This window comes from Eptesicus fuscus, chromosome 13 (genome assembly GCF_027574615.1).
Source record: "Eptesicus fuscus isolate TK198812 chromosome 13, DD_ASM_mEF_20220401, whole genome shotgun sequence".
NCBI lineage: Eukaryota > Metazoa > Chordata > Mammalia > Chiroptera > Vespertilionidae > Eptesicus > Eptesicus fuscus.
This window is the reverse complement of record NC_072485.1, coordinates 38939126-38962892: the sequence shown is the minus strand read 5'-3', so window position 1 is coordinate 38962892 and position 23767 is coordinate 38939126. Positions and strand designations below refer to the sequence as shown.

The following is a 23767-nucleotide window of genomic DNA, read 5'->3' as shown; positions in this document are numbered from 1 at the left end:
TGGGAAACCCCTGAAAGGTTTCAAAAGGGGAATTATATGAGCTGATTTATGTTTTAAAAGTTACTCTGGCTGCTAAATGCAGAATGATTTGAAGGGAGGCAGTAAGGGAAGCAGGAATGTCAGTATTGGTGACTGTCACCTTAATCTACTTGGGGACGTTTCTTGATTCTGTTTTTGTTTTCTTTGACGTTGTTTGTTTCCTAGTTTTTCATAGCTTTTATTAGTTACCTGTGCTTTGTGTATGCCAAACAAGCTGAATAAATTCTTCATACTCTTTAAAATAGAAGTTCAGCTTTTTAGTGTAGTTGCTGAAAAATGAAATGGGAGATAAAATGAAATAAGTGTTTACTTTCACTCTAAGGCCCTATTCATGCTCCACAACTCCTGGGGATCAGACATTTTAAGAAACACATATAGTGGTATTGGACTTTAGAATTGTATGTTAGCATTCTGCAAGGCATTTCCATATACTCAATTTACTGAGTGCCTTGTGTGTGTCATCTACTGTACCAGGTGCTGAGAGTATACAAAGATGATTAAGACATTGAGCCTACCTCAGTGAAGTTTCAGTCCAGTTGAGGCTATCACACTTGTAATCAAGCCAATCAGGAAATATTTATTGCATTCATACCCTGTGTCAGGCACTTAGGAATTATACCAGGTACATGGGACTCAAAGAAGTGGGCATAATCAGTCTATCAGGAGGGGATCAGAAAAGCCTTTTTAGCAAAGAGGGTGGCTGAGGTGTCTTAAAAAATGAAATAATATTCTCCTGTTGAGAGAAGGGTAGCAGGACATTTTAGATTGGGTTAATAGAAATATGATAGCATGGCATATCATGCACAATGCTATCTTATTAATTAAATCCGTGAGGGAAGTAATTACACTCCATTTTTTTTTTTTTTAAAGACAAGAAAATTGAGGCTCAGAGAGATTAGTTAATTTCCCCAAAGACTCATGCTAACCAGTGGCAGAACTAAAGTCATCCCTGGTCAGCCCAATTTTAAGGTACATATTATTCCTGTCATGGTGCACTTTTCTTGCTTGTTTGGAGTAATAACCTCTTCCAAACTTCTGCCAGCCTTTCGTGTTCTGTAACAGATGCGTTCTCGGTGAGACTCTAGTGAAGGAATTCCAAACTGGTTATCCTGTGTGATTAATGAGACTTTGCTGGGATAGACTTTACACTGCATGGCTTAGTACTGTTTGGGAAACTCCGCCACAGTGGCCCAAAATTTACTGTGCCTTTCTAAATGGGTAAGTTACTGTTAGAGTATGTCAAAGAGACCTGCACGCAATGGGAGTAAGTTGTCCTGTGAAGGTATTCATTTGTGTTCCATTGACAGAGACATTTCTTGTAAAAAAAAAGAAAAAAAAGAAAAAAAAAAAGTTTGTGTGTCTTTTTAAGTAATCCATAACACCAGAGCCTTTTGTGGTAATGAGACCCAGATTTCCTTCTGTGTCTGTATCCCTTTATGCAGGCATGATTTCTTGGAAAGGAGAGTCCATATGTCAAACAGTGTCTCATTGAGAACATGGAATGATTCCATAGATGCTGTGGCAGTGATTAGAGTCTTAAATATTTTGTCCTGTCTGGATCAGTGGGTGCTTGGTTCCTTAACAAATCAGCTGCCTCAGTGATTGGGAAGGCAGGATGGTAAGAGCTTTTAGATCACTTATTGTACATGGATGCATTTGAACATTGATAGTTTGTCCAGCATATAAGTCAAAGAGAAATTTGAATTACTTTATAATGTTGTCATGGAGAGTGTGTATTTGTGGAATTTATTATCAAAAAGTTACACAACAGCTGCAACCCTGAGTAACTACCAGCATTTAAAAAACAAATCAGAAATATTTATTATGAGGAAATTGCAGATTTTTATTTTGTTTGAAGCCACTTAAAACATTGAGGGTTTTTTTTTTTGGATTTTTTTTTTGTTTGTTTTACGTACCTGAGTCTTACAGTTTATTCCTGGTCCTTCTTGAACTCCCCCTCCGACTTCTTCTCACCGACAAAACTATCACCTGTGACCTTTCTAACCCCCAGAGCAGCACGGGAACACAGACCTCTGCTCTGCATTAGGTGTTGGGGACGTCATTAATGCTTACTGGAAAAGTACACCCCAGAGAGCCAGGTTTTGGCTTTGGCAGGTAAAAAGTCTTTTAGATCTTGGAATGCTGGAAACCTTAAACCTTTTGGTTTTTTAGCTAAAGTGATTGGCAACAGAATGTGACATCTGAGGTTTTGTGGCCAGCAATAGCCATAATTAACCACATGAGCTCACATTTTCCCACTGGAGGTTCAGTGGTCTTGGGGTGATGAAAGTGACTTCCCTACCAGGAGGTGGTTTTCCTTTTGAGGGTATTGGAATACCCTTGGGCCCTTTAATGCCTCACCCGTGGTCCTTTTAAAATGTTTTTTAATATAAAGCTTTAATATTGGAAATCCAACACCCTGGTGTTTAACAGTGAGGCTGTGACTGAGCACTATGGCCTAGAAGAGGAAACAACCTGGGGTTTTTAATAGGTGGAACGGGGAGTCTTGTGGTAGAAACGATGGTGAGTGTGAATAACCAGAATCGAAGCTAATTTCCAATATTATCCAGTTTCTAGTTTTTGCTATTTTTGTTTAGTTTTGTTTTTAATTTGCATATGTAGTCTTCTTGGAGATACCTTTTTATCATTAAATTTAAGCAAACTTGTTTCGATCATTGAAAAGAGGTGATGTTAGAAGACCAATTTTTGGTTTTTAATAGCTATGTGGATGTAGTCTCAAAATATGCAAATGTAATTCTTTAGTATTACCCCTTCAGTAATATGGAAAAAAGGTAGATGCTTGAGTGTTTAGCATTGGAGAGATTTTTAAAAAAATATTTGTAGTTTGCATTTGACCTATTTGGGAGGCTAATTAAAAGGCCTTCTGTTGCTTCTGTCAGGTCATATAGGAAAGAACAAGCTTAGTGTGAAGCACATACAGGAAAATTCAGATTTAGGGTAGTATGATCCTTCGTTACTGTAAGCCCTTTTCTTCATCTTCTCTCCCTTCCAAAGAAGGCTCTTAAAGACCAAGTCCTTGAGTATTTTAAATTTGATAAGCCTCTTTACAGACTCAGCGACCTCTGATGCAGCTCACCATTCCAGCTGTGACTCCACAGATGGATATTTTGGGGGCCTGGGTATAGGCACAATTCTCCTTCTTATCCTTCACTCATGGTTTTTATCTGTATGGCTTTGACTATGTGACTTATCACCTAGATCTCATTTTTTTTCATCTCTAAATGGATAGCATTAGACTCAGTGGTGTTTAAGGTTTCTACTAACTCTGATGTTACATGATGATTAAATGTAATGTGATGACTTTACAGTGTAATGTAATGATAGTCTCAAAGATAGTGTGATGTACAGATTTCAATAGAAGCAGAGTGTTTCGGCATTCAAGGTACTTGGGTGGGACTGGAGCAAGAGGACAAGGTCTTTAAAAATAGGATTAAAAAATAGGATTCTAGTCAGTGAGGGCATGACTCAGTACTGTCAGTTGAAATTAATGCTGATTGATTTTATTTTTTGATCAGTTTGATTTGAGAGAACATCAAACATTGGTTGAGAAGTCCATTCTCTGTCTTATACTATACAAGTCACTGAGGACTCATAGACTTTTTATATGTTCTTTGCCATTACTATAAAAGAGCAAAGAAACTCAGGTGGTACATGTGTGTCAAATGCTTGGTATGTTCTAGGCTTCCAAGTTAAAAAATTTGTCTATTCCACAGTTAAGTTCTGGGACAGTATGCTAGAATGCCTAGAGGACACAGACAGTGTCAGGCTACCTGTATACTAGCTGAATTGCTTGGACACATTTCTTAACTTCTTTGAACCTTAGTTTCTTAATCTTCAAAATGAATGTGCCCAGTTTAGTCATTATGGATTTGTGACTGCCCTCCCCTGTCATAAATAAAGTATTATGGTCAATTCTGGTGAAGAAAAGTATATAATAAAAGTTACCTATTTTTATAATATGATTCAAAAGAAACCAAGGGTCTGCTATGGTAGTCAAGGGTAGAGAATTCACTGAGGACTAGATGGCTATAATGGCATTCCTACAACAAGAAGTAATGCTTAGAAAATTATGTATAAATATAAAAGAAGAATGTGAAAAATATTACTAATAATTGAAGTTAAACGTACCCTTAGAAATCAGGAAATACTCAAGCCAAGACCATCTCAAATATTACAGCCTTTCTTTCTTTGGTTGGAGGTATTTCAGATGATGTGCTAAATCTTTTAGTATATGTACACATGTGTATGTGTTTGTGTGTGAAATTTTTAAAGTATTTTGGGAATACCATATACCAAGCAGTTACTTGTTTCTTCCTCCTGGGTCAAGTTTAAACTTTTTGTTGTATTACTCTGTTTTGAGTACCTAAAAGATTATCACTTGGTAGGCAGTAGCAGAAATCTGGATGATGAGTTAAAAATATAATTCTGTGACTTCTTAAAAGACAGTTACTTATGTTTGACTGGAGGATGCATGCATTTTTTTCAACAGTTGCTTCCATCTAAATTGCATAAATAGGATATATTAATAGTGTGGCTTTTTAGTTTTTTGCTTTTATTATTTAAAACATTTCCTCCCTTATTGTATTTCAGACTTCACAAACTTATTTATGCAACACTATCTTTATGAATATTGAGAACATACCCTATGAAAGATTATGCTATTTCACTTCATATTAGAATTAATAATGCTGTATAGTAGTATAGCAGCACAACTATATTGCTTATAAGTTGTTAATGAATAAAATGTACAGTGCTTATGTAGTGTGTTATGTTTAAACCTCTGAAATTAACTTGCACATTGTATAATAGACTCCACCATTATTTCTACCTTCAAAAATGCTGGGAAAGAAAGTAATGGATATTTGAATATATTAAGAATTCTTTCTTTAGATATATATCAAATGTTAATCTCACCACATTAATTATTGGGAAATAGTTTTAAATAGAGTAAAGTAAATTTTAAGTCTTATTAATGTGTTTAGATTTGTCTAAAATTCATATAATTGAATTAAGTTTAAAATATAAATGTATAATTGAGTTTAAGATTGTAAATGTAAACTATGTGATTTAGATAAGATTAGTATTTTATTTACCAGTTATTTCTTAATAAAATCTTCTTTGAAATTGACTTATTATGATCTCATAGTTACATTTAGAAGGTAAATAATTGTTTTCTTCTGCTTTTAATTTACAGCAAAAGATGATGGAAGCATTGCTGTTGCCCTTGGTTACACTGCACATTTGGTCTCCATGATTTCCTTTTTCCTGCAAGTGCCCCTCAGGTATCCTATAATTCATAAGGGATCTAGATCAACAATCAAAGATAATATCAACGACAAGCTGACAGAAAAGGAGAGAGAGTAAGTATCTTTTTAAAATATACTTTTAATATCAAGCCAGTATAAAACATGGAGTATATTAAAAACATAAACTGTGGCTTAGATTGTGGTAATTTTTATATATACTTTGTAAAGCTCTGTTTCTTTTAAATAGAATATAGTCATTCATTTAGATTATAATGGAACTACTCCTGCACTTGTTAAAGTTGCTAATGATAGCAAAATTGACTCATTTAAGTTTAATTTGCTTTTGTGAGGACAAGTATAATAATTCTGCAAATATTCATGTAGTACTTCTTTCCTGTTAGTCAACAAATGAAAGAGGTAAAAGATTTATCAGAAAGACAACCAGAAAAAGAATGAGAGACTTAACAACAGAATGTACATATCTGAAAAATGGATTAGTAAACTGGAGGATATGTCAGTAGAAAATATCCTTACCAAAGCACAAAAAAACAACAACAAAAAAGATGGATTGTATAGAAACGTGCTAGACATGTATAGGACACAACCAAAAGAGCTTATCCTCTCTAATAAAATGGTAATATGCAAATTAACCATCACTCCGCTACATAAGCCACGCCCACCAGCCAATCAGGGCGAGTGCAAATTAACCCCCATCCAAGATGGCTACAGCCACAGAGAGCAAGGTTTCCCAGGTAACAGAGCAAGCCAAGCTTTCCCATAGCTGTTGCAGGTCTAAGCCTCCACTCAAGCTACAAAGTTTCAATTATAGAAGGTAAACAAATTCAAACAAATGGCAGCAGAATGGAGCTTGAGAGAGCAGGCCAGGGTTGCTGACGGCAACAGGGGAAGCAAAGCTTTCCGCACACCCTGGCCAGGCTCACCCACTTAAGGCTACAAAGTTTCAATTGTAGAAGGTGAATTAACTGCCACAGAAATGGCTGCTGCCCCAGAGGGAGCAGCAGGAGGCTTGGCTCCGCTCCAGGCTACAAAGTTTCAATTGTAGAAGGAAAATAAATTCCAGATACCAGGCCTCCGCTTGAGTTGCCAGGGCGCGTGGCCGGCCTGCAAACCACCACAGACCCCCTCGTTCAGGCCGCCCCACACCCCAAGGGAACCCCACCCTGATCCGGGACGCTCTTCAGGGCAAACCAGCTGGCCCCCACCTGTGCACCAGGCCTCTATCCTATCTAATAAAAGAGTAATATATAGATTGATCATCACTGCAACACACAATATAGCTGCCCCCATGTGGTCAAAGATCCTGCCCCCATGTGGACACAAGATGGCCACTACAAGATGGCCAGCAGGGGAGGGCAGTTGGGAGGCACCCAGCCTGCAAGGGAGGGCAGTTGTGAGGGACCAGGCCTGCAAGGGAGGGCAGTTGGAGGTGATCAACCCTACAGGAGAGGGCAGTTAGGGGTGACCAGGCTGGCAGAGGAGCGAAGTTGGGGGCAAACAGGCTGGCAGGGGAGCAGTTAAGCATCAACCAGGCTGGCAGCGGAGTGGTTGAGTGATCAGGCTGGCAGGCAGAAGCAGTTAGGGGCAATCAGGAAGGCAGGCAGGAAGCAGTTGGGAGCCAGCAGTCCTGGATTGTGAGAGGGATGTCCGACTGCCCGTTTAGGTCCAATCCCACCAGGATCAGGCCTAATCGGGCAGTTGGACATCCCTCCAGGAGTCCCAGGTTGGAGATGGTACAGGCTGGGCTGAGGGACAACCCCCCGCCGTGCACGAATTTCGTGCACCGGACTTCTAGTATACTTATAATTGGAGTCACAGAGAAGGAAAAAAGAGCACACATGATAAATGCAATATTTTAAGAATTAATGACAGCATTTTCCAAATTGATGAGGCATCAAGCTACAAATTTAAGAAGTATTAAATGCAGCATAAAGTAAGTATAGAGCCAAAGTACTTAGGGAAATTGTTGTGAAACAGCTGTAAACCAAAGACAAAGTGAGAATATTAAAAGTACTTAGGAAAAAAGACTAAGTGTCAGAAGAGCAATAATAAGACTGAAAGCTAATTTTTCAATAGAATCATTGAGAGCCAGAAGTTGATGCAATGACATTTTAAAAGTACTATAAAACAATATTGCCAACTTAGAATTCTATATTCAATGAATATATCCTTCAAAAGTAAAGGCAAAAATAAAAACATTTTAGACCAACACAACTAAGAAAATACAGACCTATACTAAGGGGAAATACCTAAAAGCAGAATGAAACTAATCTCACACAGAAATTTGAAAATGCAAGAAGGAACAAAGAGTAAATAGGAGTATTTCTAAATTAATTTTGACTAAAAATAAAAGGGGAATATCTTAATAAGTCTAATATACATAAAGTATATTTAGAATTGCAATGCATTAGTAACACAAAAGTTGGGAAGTAGAAATGGAGTTAAAGTGCTCTAAGATCCTAGTATTATCTGGATTTTGGTAAAATCCTAACTTACATTAGACTCTAATAAATCAAGGATACATGTTATAATCTCATAACCATTAAAAGTTATTTTGTACAAGCAAAAAATTAATAGAGGAGATAAATGGAAAAAAATCAAATACTTGATTAATCTAAATGAAGGCAAGAAAAGGAAGGAAAATGAACATTAATTTCAAACCTAAACAAATAGTAAATCTGTAGATATGAACCCAAACTTATCCTGTAATTACATTAAGTGTAAATGTTAATAAATATTGTCAGGCTGAATAAACATATGAAAAAATGCTCAATGTCACTAATCATTAAAAAGATGCAAATTAAAACCACAATGAGAAATGGATACCGTCAATAAATCAACAAATAAGTGCTGGTTAGGATGTGGAGAAAAGGGAACCCTAGTATTCAGACAGTGAAATTTAAAAAGTGAAATTTAAGGCAATTAAGTGGGACATTTTATGATAATAACAGTCAATTCCAAATATATATGTAGTTTTATAGATGAATACTTTTTTTTTGAAAAAATTTAGGAAAAAAGAAAATATTGGATGATAATGTTTGTCTTTCTTTAGGTAGATTTCACTTTAGAAACCCTCTTTTTATTATAACCCAGTTTTAATTAATCAAAAATGTCATTGCAACTATAAATTCTTTGCTTGTAATGTATGTTTGTGAGATAATGAACCATTTTTTCCCTACTGTGTAAATGACACTATGGGGACTAATACCACTTTTATAAGTTGTTAAACTCTTTTAGGTCACTGGGATACCTCTTAGGAAATTAGCAAAATAAGTAAAATATATATATTTTGAAGCTATAACTTCAAATATATAGCCGAAACCGGTTTGGCTCAGTGGATAGAGCATCGGCCTGCGGACTCAAAGGTCCCAGGTTCGATTCCGGTCAAGGGCATGTACCTTGGTTGCGGGCACATCCCCTGTAGAGGGTGTGCAAGAGGCAGCTGATCGATGTTTCTCTCTCATAGATGTTTCTAACTCTCTATCCCTCTCTCTTCCTCTCTGTAAAAAAATCAATAAAATATATTTAAAAATATATAGATAGATAGATAAAAGTTAACAGAACTACAAGGAAATCCACAGTCATAGCAGAGAGGACTTTAAATTTCCTTTCATTAACTATTAGAATAACAGGCAAAAAAAAAATCAGAATCTAAAAGACCTGAACAGAACAATTAGTAAGCTTGATCTAAGTTATAGGTAAAAAAATATTGCACCAAAGATTATAGGATATACATTTCTTTCAGATACACATGGAACATTTACTAAAATTGATTATGCTGGGCCTCAACAAATTTCATAAGGTTAAAATATCACAATATGTTTACTGACCACAGTGGAATTTACTAGAAATCAATAATCCCTAAATATGTGGATATTAAATAGTATACTTCTCTATAACCTATAGACTGAAGAAGAAATTATAAAGGAAGTTTGAAATTATTTAAAACTGAATAATAATGAGAATACAGCATATGAAACTTTGTAAGGTGCAGCTAAATCTTTGCTCAGAGGGAAATTTATACCCTCAATTGCATATATTAGAAAAAAGGAAGATGTAAAAATTAATCATCTAAGTCTCCTGAAACATCTAGAGAAAGAAGAGTTAAGTCCTAGGAAAGTAGAATGAAAGGAATAATAAGATAAGAGCAGAAATTAAATGGACAACTGTACCTTGGAAAAAATAATACAGGCAAAAGTTCTAGTCTGAAACAGCTAGAAATTGATAAGCCCTCAGGGAGGACTATTGAGAAAGAGAAGAGACAGGAAAAATAACTAATGTAAGTGAAGAAAAAAAGGTGTCATTACAGGTATACAGACATTAAAAGATAAGATCTTATAAACAACTTTATGCTAATAAGTTTGAAATTCAAATGAAATGGATACATTTCTAGAAAAACAGAACTTTCCAAAACTGGTACATGAATGATTGGAGTTTAGAAAGCATTACACTTGGCTAAAGGGAAGTGGTTATAAAATATTTTAGGTAAGTTATTCTCAACGCTGGCTGCTATATGCTAGTGTCATCTGGGAAGTTTTGAAAATGAACTCCTAACCTCCAGATTCTTGGCCTCCCCCCGCAGAAATTCTGATTCATTTGATGGAGCCCAGACATGAGGTGTTTATTTTTTAAAAGTTCCTGGAAGTGATTCTGATGGGCAGTTAGGGTTGAGATTCTCTGTTGTAGATTGAGAGATTGTTTTGTCCATGGGCATGAAGAAATGAATGCCCTCTACTATATTTAGGAAACTGCAAGAGCAAAGGCAGGAAAGATAGGCACCAATGGAATAATTTAGTGCTATATCTGGTAGGACAATGACTCTCGGATTGTAAGTGGTGAGCAGGGACTATAAGCCAGTGCCTTTCAATGACATCGATTGATTAGTTTATAACCCAAGTGTTCTTTTAAATTTTAAAAACATTTAAAGAGAGTCTGAAATGTATATGTTTGACAGAAGGGGACATGGGTATAATTTATTTTCTTGTTTTAAAAAATTGAGGTGTAATTCACATAAGATTAACTTTTCAGTGTACAATTCAGTGGCATTTAATATATTCACAATGTTATGCAACCACCAACTCTCTCTAATTCCAAAACATTTCATCACTCCAAAAGAAAACCCCATTAAAATGTCACTCCTATTTCCCCAACCTGCACCCCATTTCCTCAGCCTCAGGCACCTATCATCTGCTTTCTGTCTGTGTGGATTTACCAGTTATGGATATTTCATATAAATAAAATCATACAATATGTGACCTTTCTGTTAAGGTTTTTTTTCACTTAGTCTAATGTTTTCAAGGTATATTCACATTGTAGCATCATTAGTATTTTAGTCATTATTATAGCTGAATAATACTCCATTGAATGTATATACCACATTTTGTTTAACCATTCATCTGTTGATAGACATTTAGGTTATTTTTACCTTTTGGTCAGTGAATAGTGCTGCTATGAACACTCATGTAGAAGTATTTGTTTGAGTATCCATTTTCAATTGTTTTGCATACATACCTTAGAGTGGAGTAGCTGGGTCATGTGGTAATTCTATGTTTAACTTTTTGAGGAACTACAGAACTTTTCCATCAGTTTATGTTCCCCTGGTATGAAGTGGTATAGCATTGTGATTTTGATTTGTCTTTCCTTAATGGTTAATGATGTTGAGCACTTTTTCATGGGCTTGCTGGCCATTTATATATCTCTTGGAGAAATTACTATCCAAGCGCATTGCCCACTTTTAAATTGGGTTGTTCATCTTTTTTGTTGTTGAGTTGTAAGCCTTCTTTATGAATTCTGGGTACTAAATCTTTATCAGACATATCATTTGCAAGTATTTTTTTCCTGTCCTCAGAGTTGTTACATTTTAAGTGCAATATTATCTGCTGCCTTGATTATCTGGTGAAACCAAGAGGGCCTTGAGTAGCCCCGATCCACTCTGCTCCTGTGGACAAGTTCCTCTATTCAAACAACCTTCCTTATCCACCAATAAGCAGGTGTAGTTCCTGCTGATTCCTGAGTAGTGAATTTTAATTCTTTGCCAGCTGGAAATTATGGAAACAAACCAATCACATCCTCTTTCCCACAGGAACCAGTCATCACGACATCCTTTTGATATTACAAAACTTGCCTCTCTCAGTTCCTGGTTGTTCAATAATGTTGATCTTAAACAAATAGACAGCCAGATACCTCTCCAGCAAAATGGGTTTATTCAGGTACAGCAAAGAACTGCAATTTAGGACATGTGGTCTAATGTTGAATTCTGTGCAAGTCCAGAGAAACAAAGGAGAGAAACTGTCTTTAATGCGGGGGCGGGGGGGGGGGGGGCAGGAGGAGCTGTTGTAAGTGAGGAGTCCATTGGAGGAAACTGAAAGTTGGAAGTATAATGACTTTTGTCTGAATTATGGCAGTCTCCCATTGATTGAGCTGTTACTGGACAAGGATAAATCTTTTCTTCCTCCTGCTGAGGTAGTAATGTAGTATCACTTGCTGTTGGAGATGCAAGATACCTCTCTTCCTGTTGGAGTCAGCAGTGTGCGTTACATGAGACACGCATGAGAGTTCTCTCTTCTAGCCTTCTGACTCCATTTTAAATGAGGTTTCTGTTTATTAATTTCATACTCTGTTCCCAGTTGTAGCTATGTGACCCTACATGGCATAAGATGTCCTTCTTCCCTGGGCTATGAGTATATGTGACTACTAATGTGCTCTCAGTTTCATCTATCCAGCGTCAGATGTCCACTGTCAGATGTTCAACCATTCCCATAACCCTAGGGCAGTAATTCCTCTCTTACCAATGGAGTGAATACAAAGCAATTAAAACAGATGGTTTCACTATCTTTAGACTGTCCTTTGATGCACAAAAATTTTAAATTTTGATTAGATGTATTTTGTCTAACTTTTTTGTTTGAAAATGCTTTTGGTTTCATATCTAAAATCCATGGTCAAATCCAACATCATGAAGAGTTTTCTTGTAATAGTTTAATCATTTTATATTTTAGTCTTTGACCCATTTTGAGTTACTATTTGTATATGGTATGAGGTAGGGGTTCAACTTCATTGTTTTGTATGTGGATTTCCAGTTGTTTCTGCACCATTTGTTGAAGAGACTATTTTTCCCCATTGAATATCCTTGACATATTTGTTAAAAATCAATTAGCCATAGTGTTTTTTTCTGGACTCTCAATTGTAGTCCATTGGTCTATATGTCTGTTCTTACACCACTACCACAATATGTTTTGAAATTGAGAAGTATGAATCCTTCAACTTTTGTTTTTCCTTTTCAACACTGTTCTGGCTATTTAGGGCTCTTGTAATTCCATATGAATTTTAGAATCATTTTTCCTATTTTGCAAAGAAAAAAAGGGCCTTTCATTGCCATTGGATTTAGTTTGCTAGTATTTCATTGAGGATTTTTGCATCTATATTTATGAGGAAAATTGATCTATAGTTTTCTTACCATGTCTCTGTCTGGCTTTTTGTATCAGGGTAATAATAGGGGCCTCGTGGAATGAGATTCAGTTCCTTTACTTATTATAGGTCTGTTCCCAGGCTTTAGGTAGTCTGTTGTATGTCTCAGCCTTAATCTTTTGCACAGCAAGGCTCTGGGTTGTTTGTTATATATTATTGAGTCAATTTAGATCATTTGTGTAAATATGTATTTCATCTAGGTTATCTGATTTGTTAATGTACAATTGTATAGTATTTTTGTTATAATTCCTTTCAGTTCTGTAAGGTCTTTAAGAATGTCTTCATTTTAATTTCTGATTTTAGTTATTTATGCTCCCCTTTTTTAATCTAGCCAAAAGTTTGTGAATTAGGTTGACCTTTTCAAAGAATTGACTTTTGATTTTGTTGATTCTCTCTATTGGTTTTCTGTTCTCTGTCTTGTTTATCCACTCTAATCTTTATTATTTCCTTTATTCTTCTAGCTTTGGGTTGTGTTTTCTGTTCCTTTGGATGTAAGGTGAGGTTATTGATATGATATGTTTTTTATGTCAGTGTTTATACCTATAAGTTTTTACATCTCATAAATTTTGGTATGTTGTGTTTTTATTTTCATTTGTCTCTAACTATTTTCTAATGTCCCTTGCAATTTTTTCTTTGATCCATTGGTTGCTTAAACAATTTTCACATATTTGTGAATTTTCTAGTTTTTGTTTCATTATTGATTTCTAGTTTAATTCCATTGGTATAGAGAAGATAGTTGGTACAATTTCAATATTTTTAAATTTATTGATACTTGTTTGTGGTCTGAGTTGTTTTGTGGTCTATCCTAGAGAATGTTCCATATGCATTTGAGAAGAATGTTTATTCTGTTGTTGTTAGATGCAGTGTCTATATGTGTATGTTAGGCTAGGTGGTTTATAGTGTTGTCAAGTCCTCTATATCCTTATTAATCTTCTGTCTAGATACATTATTGATAGTGGGATATTAAAATCTCCAACTATTATTATAGAACCATTTCTCCCTTCATTTGTCAATGTTAGCTTCAATAACAACAACATAAAGGTAGGAGGAGAGGCGTAGAGGAGCAGGTTTTATATGCTATTGAAGCTATGTAGGTATCAGTTCAAATTAGATTGTTATAAATATACATTATGGCATCTATTGTTTGGTGCATGTGTTTTTATTTCTTATTGATGAACTAGAGGCCCAGTGCATGAAATTCATGCACGGGAGGGGGTTGTCCCTCAGCCCAGCCTGCACCCTCTCCAATCTGTGACCCCTCAGGGGATGTCTGACTGCTGGTTTAGGCCCGATCCCTGTGGAATATGCTAATTAGACCGGGTAGACCGGCCATCTTGGGCCGGTAGACCGGCCATCCCACAGGGATCGGGCCTAAACCGGCAGTCGGACATCCCTCTCACAATCCAGGACCACTGGCTCCTAACCACTCACCTGCCTGCCTGGCTTATACCCCCAACTGCTCTCCCTGCTGGCCTGGTCACCCCCAACTGCCCTCCCCTGGTGGCCTGGTCACCCCTAATGGCCCTCCCCTGCTGGCCTGGTCGCCCCCAACTTCCTTCCCCTGCAGGCCTGGTTGCCCCCAACTGCCCTCCCCTGCAGGCCTAGTTGCTCCCAATTGCCCTCCCCTGCTGGCCAGTTCGCCCCCAACTGCCTTCCCCTGCCAGCCTGATCACCCCTAACTGCCTCTGCCTCAGCCCCCACCACCATGGCTTTGTCCGGAAGGAAGTTGGACATCTACAAGATGGCCGGTCTACCCGGTCTAATTAGCATATTACCCTTTTATTAGTGTAGATAGATTATATAGGATAGGATTGCTTAAATGGAGAGGGAGCCTTTTTCAGCAGGAGGAGATGCTCTTGGCAGACAAAAATACATAACCCCTATATCTGGACTGATAGCCAGCCATATGCACTATGCTGCCAAACTGGTTATTAAAAAATTGAACCGCTTTCTTACACCTTACACCAAATAGCTGTTGCCCTTAAAACCCCTCCTCAGCCCCTACCTTAGGTTCTGCCTTCGCAGTTCACCCAGATTAGGTTCTGATTGGTCGGTTTCTATGCCAGTCAGTGTCAAAAGCTCCACCTCTTAGGCAGCCATTGACTCCTCTGGGAAATCCAGAATGGCCCCGCCTTCACGTCCGCGCCAGCCCTTCAGTCACGCCCCCAGTCCGCTACTGGGTGTATCTCTGGCCGTTCTGAGAAGCAGCACCTCAGGTCTGTGCTGGTGGCAATTTTGAATTCTCATCCCTGACCTAACCTTACAGTGCGAGCTCCGTTAAAGGCAAGCATTTGTCTTGTTCATTCTTAGTTCACTCACAGACTTTACCTGTGTCTATGCATCTATGCTAGCACCGCATGGTGACCGGTCGAACAGTTGTTTCAGTCATCACAGTCACTGCCTTTTTATATATATATATAGATTTCTGATAGAGTATAGCCACCCCAGCTCTCTTGGTTACTGTTTACATGGAATATGTTTTCCATCTTTTCACTTTGAACCTATTTGTGTTTTTGGATTTAAAATGAGTCTCTTCTAGGGAGGATGTAATTGGATCATGCCAATCTCTCTGCCTTTTGAATGGAGAGTTTAATCTGTTTATAATTAGTGGTATGGAAGGACTTCTGCCATTTTTCTATTTGTTTTCCATATTTCTTATAAATTTTTGTCTAAGATAATGTTTTCTGCTCTGTTCCCTCATTTCCTCCATTAATACCTCTTTTTATTTTCTTAATTGATTTTTTGTAATGTACCATTTTGATTACCTTCTCATCCTTTTCAGTATATTTTAAAAATATTTTCTTATTGGTTACTCTGGAAATTATAATTTGCATCCTATTATAATAATCTAATTTGAATTGGTACCTACTTAGCTTCAATAGCATATAAAAACTGCTCCTCTACACCTGTCCTCCCACTTTTATGTTGTTATTGTGACAAATTACATCTTTATACATTATGTGCCCATAATACTGCCTTTTTTATTTACCTGTGTACTTACCTTTATTAGAGTTCTTTATTCTTTATACAGCTTTGAGTAACTGTCTCGTTTCCTTCCATTTCAACCTTAAGGTCCGAGACTTCACTTATTGCTTGCAGGTAGGCTAGTGATCAGCAGAGGTGAAAGCCTCTGGTCTTCTCAGACCTTTTCTGAGCATGCATCCTCTTCTGGTCATATGAGGAACTTCTGTGTTCCCAAGGGTATATGAGCACTTTGGAATGCCCTAATTTCTCAAAGAAACTCTCCCCACCTTTTCCTCCCAGGCTTTAGGTAGTCTGTTGTATGTCTCAGTCTTAATCTTTTGCATGGCAAGGCTCTGGGTCGTTTGTCATACATCTTCAACACAGTACCCTGCTTTTCACCTTTAAGTGAGTTCTGACTAGGCAAAACAAAGGCGGGCACCTTGCATTAGTCCTTTAGGTAGCCCCTAGACAAGTTAGAACAGACCTACACAATTTTTTTTTTTAGAATAAAAAAGAACCAGGGATCAGGGCCCCACACTGGAATGTAGGCTGCTGTCTTTGAGACTACTGCTGAGCTGAAGAGGGAATTGGAGGCAGGGTAGGTAAAAATGCTCCAAAACTTACCTCCTGATTTTGAGTTTCTTTTTCCTTGGTTCAACGTCACCTGATTGTTGTAATAAACCTTTGACTATTTTCCAGAGTTTTGTCAAAGTTGATTATGAATAGTTTTTGCTTATTATTATTTTTTAATGTATCCCTAGAAGCACAAGTCCTCAGATCTACCTACTCCATCATTTTCACTGACCTCATTCTGTTTAATGATGAAAAACATTACTTATAAGAGATAAAGGAAACCCTAGATGATTTTAAATAAGAGAACACCATGACCAGATATGACTTTGACAAAGACTATCTTGTAGTTTTGTGGAGAATGATCACCCCTCCCAACCTTCCCTAGGTTCCATATTAATAAAAACTAACTCTCCGTATTTTTGTCAAATTTGTGCATGATGACTTAAAATATTAGTTATGTAGGAAAATCACTTTGGGAGTTTGAAGGAAGGGTGTCCTCAGAATGATAAATACTAGTATTCTTTCTTCTGCACTCTTTAATTTGTGAAGGAACAGCTTAACATGTGCACAATTCCAAGTGGTGTGCCCCAGTGTGAGTAGTAGTGATAATTTGTTTATTGATTGATTGATTTCCCTAAGCAATCTAGGAGGGCAGCTAGGTTTAGGTGATTATGTTACCCGCTTTTTTTGGCAGCCAGTAGAACCACAGGAATTGCATTTTTGTGAAATAACTTTATATTCCCCCTTCTACTGAAACACATATTGTATTTTATTGATTCTACTATACATATTTTTGACATTTTAATATTGTTAAAAATGAAATGCACCTTACAATTAGTGGCATGTCACATTATGATAGATAGCATTTATCTGTCTTAGATTTTATGAACTGTCAAATTCTTTGGCTGGTTTTATGCACTTTAACAAAGCACTTGAAAGCCTTTTTGGAACAATATAGATGCATAAATATATAAAAATACCTTTATTGATTATGCTTGTTGATTGAATCAACCTCTTAGTTATTCTTAGCCTGTATCACTGAAAGAGCAGATTAGACATGGTTTTCTTTTCTCCTGTCAGTTTGATGTAAACCTTTCCAGGGTATTAGGTGGAATCAGGTCTTCATGGGAGATGGGAAATATGAATTGAATGACTCATTGGACAAATTATACTTAATGTAATAGACCTAGGAATCCTCAGCCTCTGCCTTCTCTGATTACCTGCCTCATTTGCCTATTGGCACGTGAAATATTAGAGTTCAAAGCCCTATGTAGCCAGTTTTGCTGTGGTTTGGGGGGCTTATTCTTTCCTTTGTCTGGTCTGTTTGAAACACGGGTCTGGACTGCTGCCTTGCCTAAACCATTTCTTGTGCACCTGCACACTGTAAAGGGAAACTCTGAAATCTTTGCTGCATTTCATTTTAAGGCACAGACCACAAAACACGAAGGAATGTAACCAGAGTCCAACTGCAATGTTCTTTTCCCCCTATTGCTTCTTTCACTGAGGACTGAAAAGTAGGTTTTAAAGTGATTTTTTAAAATGAAATGTATTAGTCATTGCTCTTGTGCTGCTTAACTGTCTGTTAGATAATACATTCAGAATGCATCAGTGAGACAGTCATTGAGCTAGCACATAGCTGGTCAGAGCATATGGCTTTTCAAGCCCTCAAAAGAGGTCTGAAATTTTTTATTTTAGTCTCAGAAGGAGAAATAGGGGGTGGTATAATTGGCAGACACTTTTGAAAGTTCTTGGCCTGTTCAATACAAGGCTTTTACAAATCCCTAAAAGATGGTCAGCTATTTTTCTGTAGTGGAATTATTGGAACCTAGAGAAATGTTAATGCTGCTTTTCCCATTTTCTTGATTATTTTTGTACTTATATTTATTCTTATGGATGATCTTGACAAAAACCCCAGGAGTTGCCTTTTTTACTTGATTGACTGATTTTTATAAGATACAGAAACTGCAGAGTACAAAAAGATTGTGATGTGTCCAAAATCAGATAATATTGGGTCCAGATCATAGTCATTGCACGTGGATGTGATGCTAATGAGAGAAGGAATGATGTGCTTTAATGATCTACCACCTTTTTTGTGACTGGATACATAAGGCACTCATGCACACTTATATATAAAGAGACTGGCCAGACAGCGAGGTCCTTACCCCTGTGGTGTTGAGTCTTTATTTTTCTTGCAGCCACCTTTGCATGTCTGGATGTTTATGGAGCTTCCCCTTCAGCATAACTAGGCTGCATTTTGCCATGAATGAAGAGACAAAGGAATTTGCAGAGTGGCAGTGAGCAGACACATTCCCTCTCTCTGTGTTCCTTCAGCCCAGGGGTCCTCAAACTTTTTAAACATGGGGCCAGTTCACTGTCCCTCAGACCGTTGGAGGGCCGGACTATAGTTTAAAAAAAAACTATGAACAAACTCCTATGCACACTGCACATATCTTATATTGAAGTAAAAAAACAAAACGGCAAAAACACCCGCATGTGGCCTGCGGGCCGTAGTTTGAGGACGCCTGCTTCGCTCTGGCCTGGCAACATTACCTTCTTGCAAAGTGAATGATACTCCTCCCTCCACTCCCCCCCCCCGCCCATGCCGAATAATGTCTTCTTGAAGCAGTTGGAATACATTATTTGTATGAGAAGTAACTGGCACCTGGGATTTTGTTGGCATAAGGCTTATATTGAAAACATAAGTGTTTTCAGACTGCTGTAATTCTGACTCCTCATTTATGTTATTACCTGCTTCAGGCATACTTAAACACCTGTTGACAGCATCTTATATTTAGAATTATAGATTCCTTTCTATAAAAGGTCTCAGCTTCTGTTTGTTAATCAAGCTGTGAGTTCAGAAATGGTTGCTGTTTTCACTAAATTAGCATCTGTTTGCCTTCATGGCAGCCAATGAAATCTGATGGCTTTGTTCCAGAAGTGGGAGATTTTTACGTGTGCTTAAGCTTAAGTTTTCAACTCTTCTACTGTTTATCCTGTAAATTTGAACATTTCTTATAACCTTTCATCTTCATTTTATTATAGGTTGTTACTCAGATGCAGTCATTTAGAGCACTCAGGAACCAAGACCTCAAACCTTTAAACTGAACAATGAATGTGATGACTTGAGGCAGTGGGTAGACCAATGCTTTGGTTTTCTGTTTTTCCTTGCTGTGCAACTTAAAAGTATAATCAAATAAATATTTTCTAGGGTGACTAATATTACTGAAATGAATGAAATTATTAGGTCTTTTATATTTTCCATTTGATTACAGGAATGTGACCTAATTGAAAAATCTCTGTTCATGTAAAAACTCCCAAAAGTCTGTAGTTCGATTCCATTATAACTACCTAAGGGTATACCATGGGACAGGCATAAAGATGAAAAAAAATATATATATATGCTCATGCAGAATTCTAGACTGTGTTGTAGAACAAGGCAGAATATTACTAGGTCATAGGATTAATTTTCATTTCACAAATGGAGAAGAAGCAGGTTGAACGATGAAATGAGGTCATATCACAAGTTATAAGCATTCCTTCTCATGGCCCACTGAGGAAAGCAAGCCAAGGAGATGGTGTGCTATTGTAGCGTGATACTTTTAAGCAAGCATTAAAGAGGTGGAAGTAATGTGTTTATCAAAATGAGTCCGTGTCTGAAAAATACCTCTATTCCTAATTTAGGGACAGGTCCCTAGTGAAAAAATGACATGATATGAATCCATATATGTTAAGCAGAGTCACTACCTTAAGTTCTCATTGAAAATGTTAATTATTTAAATCCCATTTATCAGTTGGTTCACTTGACTTTTTTTTTTTCTCTCTCTCTCTAAAAAGTACAAAGCAAAATGACCCTCTTCCCTTCTTTCTTGCCTCGGCTTGTTTATACTTGGTGGAGTTTGTTTTATATTTTTAATTATTTAGGACTTCGGAGTTATGTTGGTATCACTGAGTGACTGTGGTAATATCCTCTCTGAATCTTGGTTCACCTGGTACAATCCCTATTCCACTAGATTAACATGAGTATTAAATAAAGCACAGTGTTTGGCATATAGAAGATGCTCAATAAAATTTTGCAACCGTTATGTATACATTGAGTTTTACAACTGGAATTCCCAGCAGCCATGTAGTTCTCCTTACTATTTCTAGGTGCTTAAAGGAAAGGTGGGCCTAAGAGAAGGTTAAGGAAAATTTTAAATGCAACCCAGTGGCATAGTATGAAGTTTCCTTTTGTCATGTTGCCATGATAGTGAACGGTGTAAACGCAGAAGACTGATGAGGTTTCCCACAGTTCAGGGAAAAAAAGCTTTTGCAGGTCTGAAGGCTTGTCTCTTTCACTGCAACTACTCAGGGCATTCACTGCCTGATGCCTACTAAGGAGTTAAGCAAGTGTGTCTTAGAAGCTCTCACATAGTAATGCTGAAGCCCTTATTCTTAACACAAATGTAGAGCATATTCCAACTACATAGTTCCCTGCCTGGCCTACTACTTTTTTTGTCTTGTACTAGTTTTCTTTCCGTTTATAACCTATGCTCAGTCAAACTATTGTTTTCCAAACACATCACATTATTTCCCACTTTGATACTCTTTGTCCCTGCTATTCTGCTTACTTGGAAAGCCTTCCCTAGGATCAAAATTGTGGATGAACATAAGGCCCTTCCCTGATTATCTAAAACTTGATTTCTCATAGTTTGGTGGACTCCTATAGCCTTCTGTAATCCTATCAACAATTCTCAGAAATGAAGTGTGATTATATATACACTCATTTTAACAGTGATACGAGTGGTGTATTAGAGTTATTTGTCTTATTCTTATCAAAATATTTTCAGTGTAGAAACTACATCTTAATTTACTCCACCGCCTTGCAGAGAGCCCTGTATTGTGTAGGCACTCAAAATATTTCTTGAATTGAATTAGGAGAGCAAAAGGGATGTTCAGTTTTTGCAAATGCTATTAGGTAATATGACACTCCATACTGTAGCTTGGAGTTTTAACTCTAGATGCTCTGGCCAGGACAATCATTATTTCATATAGTCCCTCAGGACCATAGCAAGCTATTAACTTCTGTGCCTATTGTAATCCAAGGCACAGGCGACAGCGCTGATGGGGTTGTGTTCAGGAGTGAGAGCAAAGAGCATGTTTTAAAATGAGGGATCCCCATGGAAATTTAGGCAGGAGAGATCAACAAAATAAAACTGCAGATGGGGTTGCTGGGTGAGACAGGAAATGAACACCTTATGAAGATTAGGCATTCGACTGAGAGACGGGGAATGTGGAAAATGAGTCACAAGTAATTGTGCAGCTATTTCATCGCTGACACTTGGAAGCATATTGTTGTGCGTGTTGTTTTTAATGAAGTGTGCTTTTTAGTGCTGATGTTATTATCTGGATGAGGAAGTCTTCCCTAGTATTATTGTCATCTCGGCTTTCTGCAACAACTAAATTAAAATACAGTAATGTAATGGGACAGTGGGATAAAAAAGAAAACCAGATGACTCTGACATGTGACCCCAACTTGAACTTCACTGCTTTTCTGGTTTGCAGTTTACTCACATCAGAGTAGAGGCTCGATGGAATGCTTGAGGGTTGGAGGGGCAGAGGGGTAATATACAGGGATTGGCAAAAGTAGGTTTACAGTTGTGAGCACACAAAACACAATTTATTCTGAGAGAACCAAGATGGCAGCGTAGGTAAAGGCCTGTACTCGCCACCTCCCACAGCCACATCAAAATTGCAACTAAAATACAGAACAACCATCATTCAGAACCACCTGAAACCTGGCTGAATGGAAGTCCTACAACTAGATAAGTAAAGAAGAAAGCATGTTCTAGGAAATGGCCCCTAAATATCTGAGCTGCTTGGTGTGGAAGAGGATTAGGAGCTGTCCAAGCAAAGGCTAGATGCAACAAGACATATATGCATGCCCAAAACAGGTATTGTACCTTCCTATTGACCAAAGCCTCTGGTGTCTCACTTTGCCTGATAAGAGACTTCACTTTAAATTGCTCAGTGATTTTGTTTTAGGCATAGATAAAAGAAAGATATGTTTATAATTTAACCTTTAGTCTACGTAAAAATAAAAATTACTCTCAAAGATGATTAGCTTTAAATGGTTAATATCAATATACATTTATTAATTTACTCAAAGCATAGTAATATATCTTTATAAAGTGTTTTGGATTACAGATTGGTTTTCAAAAACTTGACTAATTTGACTAAAACACATGCTTGCTTCCATATAGAATTATCTAACAGGGATAAACCATATTGGCATTTAAGTAATAAAAATTGCATGTTCTAAAGTTAGGAAAGGAGAAACTGGCTTTCTCATTTTACTCTTCTGAAAGAACTTCAGCATCAAACACACCTTAAAAAGTTACTTTTATCTCATTAGCCTCTGTGCACTTACCTAAAAATGAAGATAATGGCTTTAGAGAAATATGAAGAATAAAAGAGAGTTTATATAAAATTATTGCATGTGATACTCACTCAGAAATGTCTGTACATAGAATAAATTCATACATTAGTCACAACATTAATTTCTTTCTCTTCTGCCTGTTCTTTTTTTTTTTATCTCACTTTATTCTAATAGAAATGAGACTCAGGTTTTTAGAAATGAAATAGTCCAGGGCTTTCAATTAAGAAATGATCTTTTAAATAATCACAGAAATGTATAGACCATAATAAAAGTTTCATAAATTTAATTTCATTGAAAAACTTGTTTATAACTAAATGAAAAGGCAAGCCACAGATCAGATGTTTAGAGCACAGAGATTAACCAGAATATGTAAGGAAAACCTTTATATATCAACTAGAGGCCCGATGCACTAAATTCATGCGGGGTGGTGGATGGGGAAGGGGGGGTGAATGAGGGAGGGGAGGAGTCCCTCAGCCCGGGCTGCGCCCTCTCGAAATCCGGGACCCCTCACTCCTAACCACCTGCCTGTTCATTACTTACTGCTAGGCTTGCTGCTCCTTACCGCCTGCCTGCTCGCTCCTTACCGCTTGGCTAACTGCTCCTTAGCGCTGCTTCAGAGGCGGGAGAGGTTCCCGCCACCGCCACTATGCTCACCAGCCATGAGCCCGGCTTCTGGCTGAGCGGCGCTCCCGCTGTGGCAGCACACTGACCACCAGGGGGCAGATCCTGCATTGAGCGTCTGCCCCCTGGTGGTCAGTGCGTGTGATAGCAACCAGTCGTTCTGGTCGTTCTGCTATAACAGTCACTGGGCTTTTATTATATAGATAAGAAAAGGAACAATCAGCCCATTAGAAATATGGGTATCCTATATAATAAAGAGGTAATATGCAAATTGACCGTCACTCCAACACACAAAATTGCCACCCCGTGTGGTCAAAGATGGACGCCACGAGATGGCCAGCAGGAGAGGGCAGTTGTGGGCGATCAGGTCAGCAGGGAAAGGCAGTTGGGAGGGACCAGGCCTGCA

At 37.6% G+C, this 23767-nt stretch overlaps 1 protein-coding gene across 4 annotated transcripts in view; it reads left to right on the top strand.

Moving 5' to 3' along the window:
• The window catches only part of UVRAG (UV radiation resistance associated), a 274349-nt gene that overhangs the window by 142313 nt on the left and 108269 nt on the right, over nt 1-23767 (top strand). For all 4 annotated transcript variants that reach the window (XM_008149987.3, XM_054724633.1, XM_054724634.1 and 1 more), the window contains one exon: nt 5255-5420. In XM_008149987.3, the coding sequence (XP_008148209.2) occupies nt 5255-5420 (166 nt within the window). The remainder of the gene's footprint in view (nt 1-5254; nt 5421-23767) is intronic.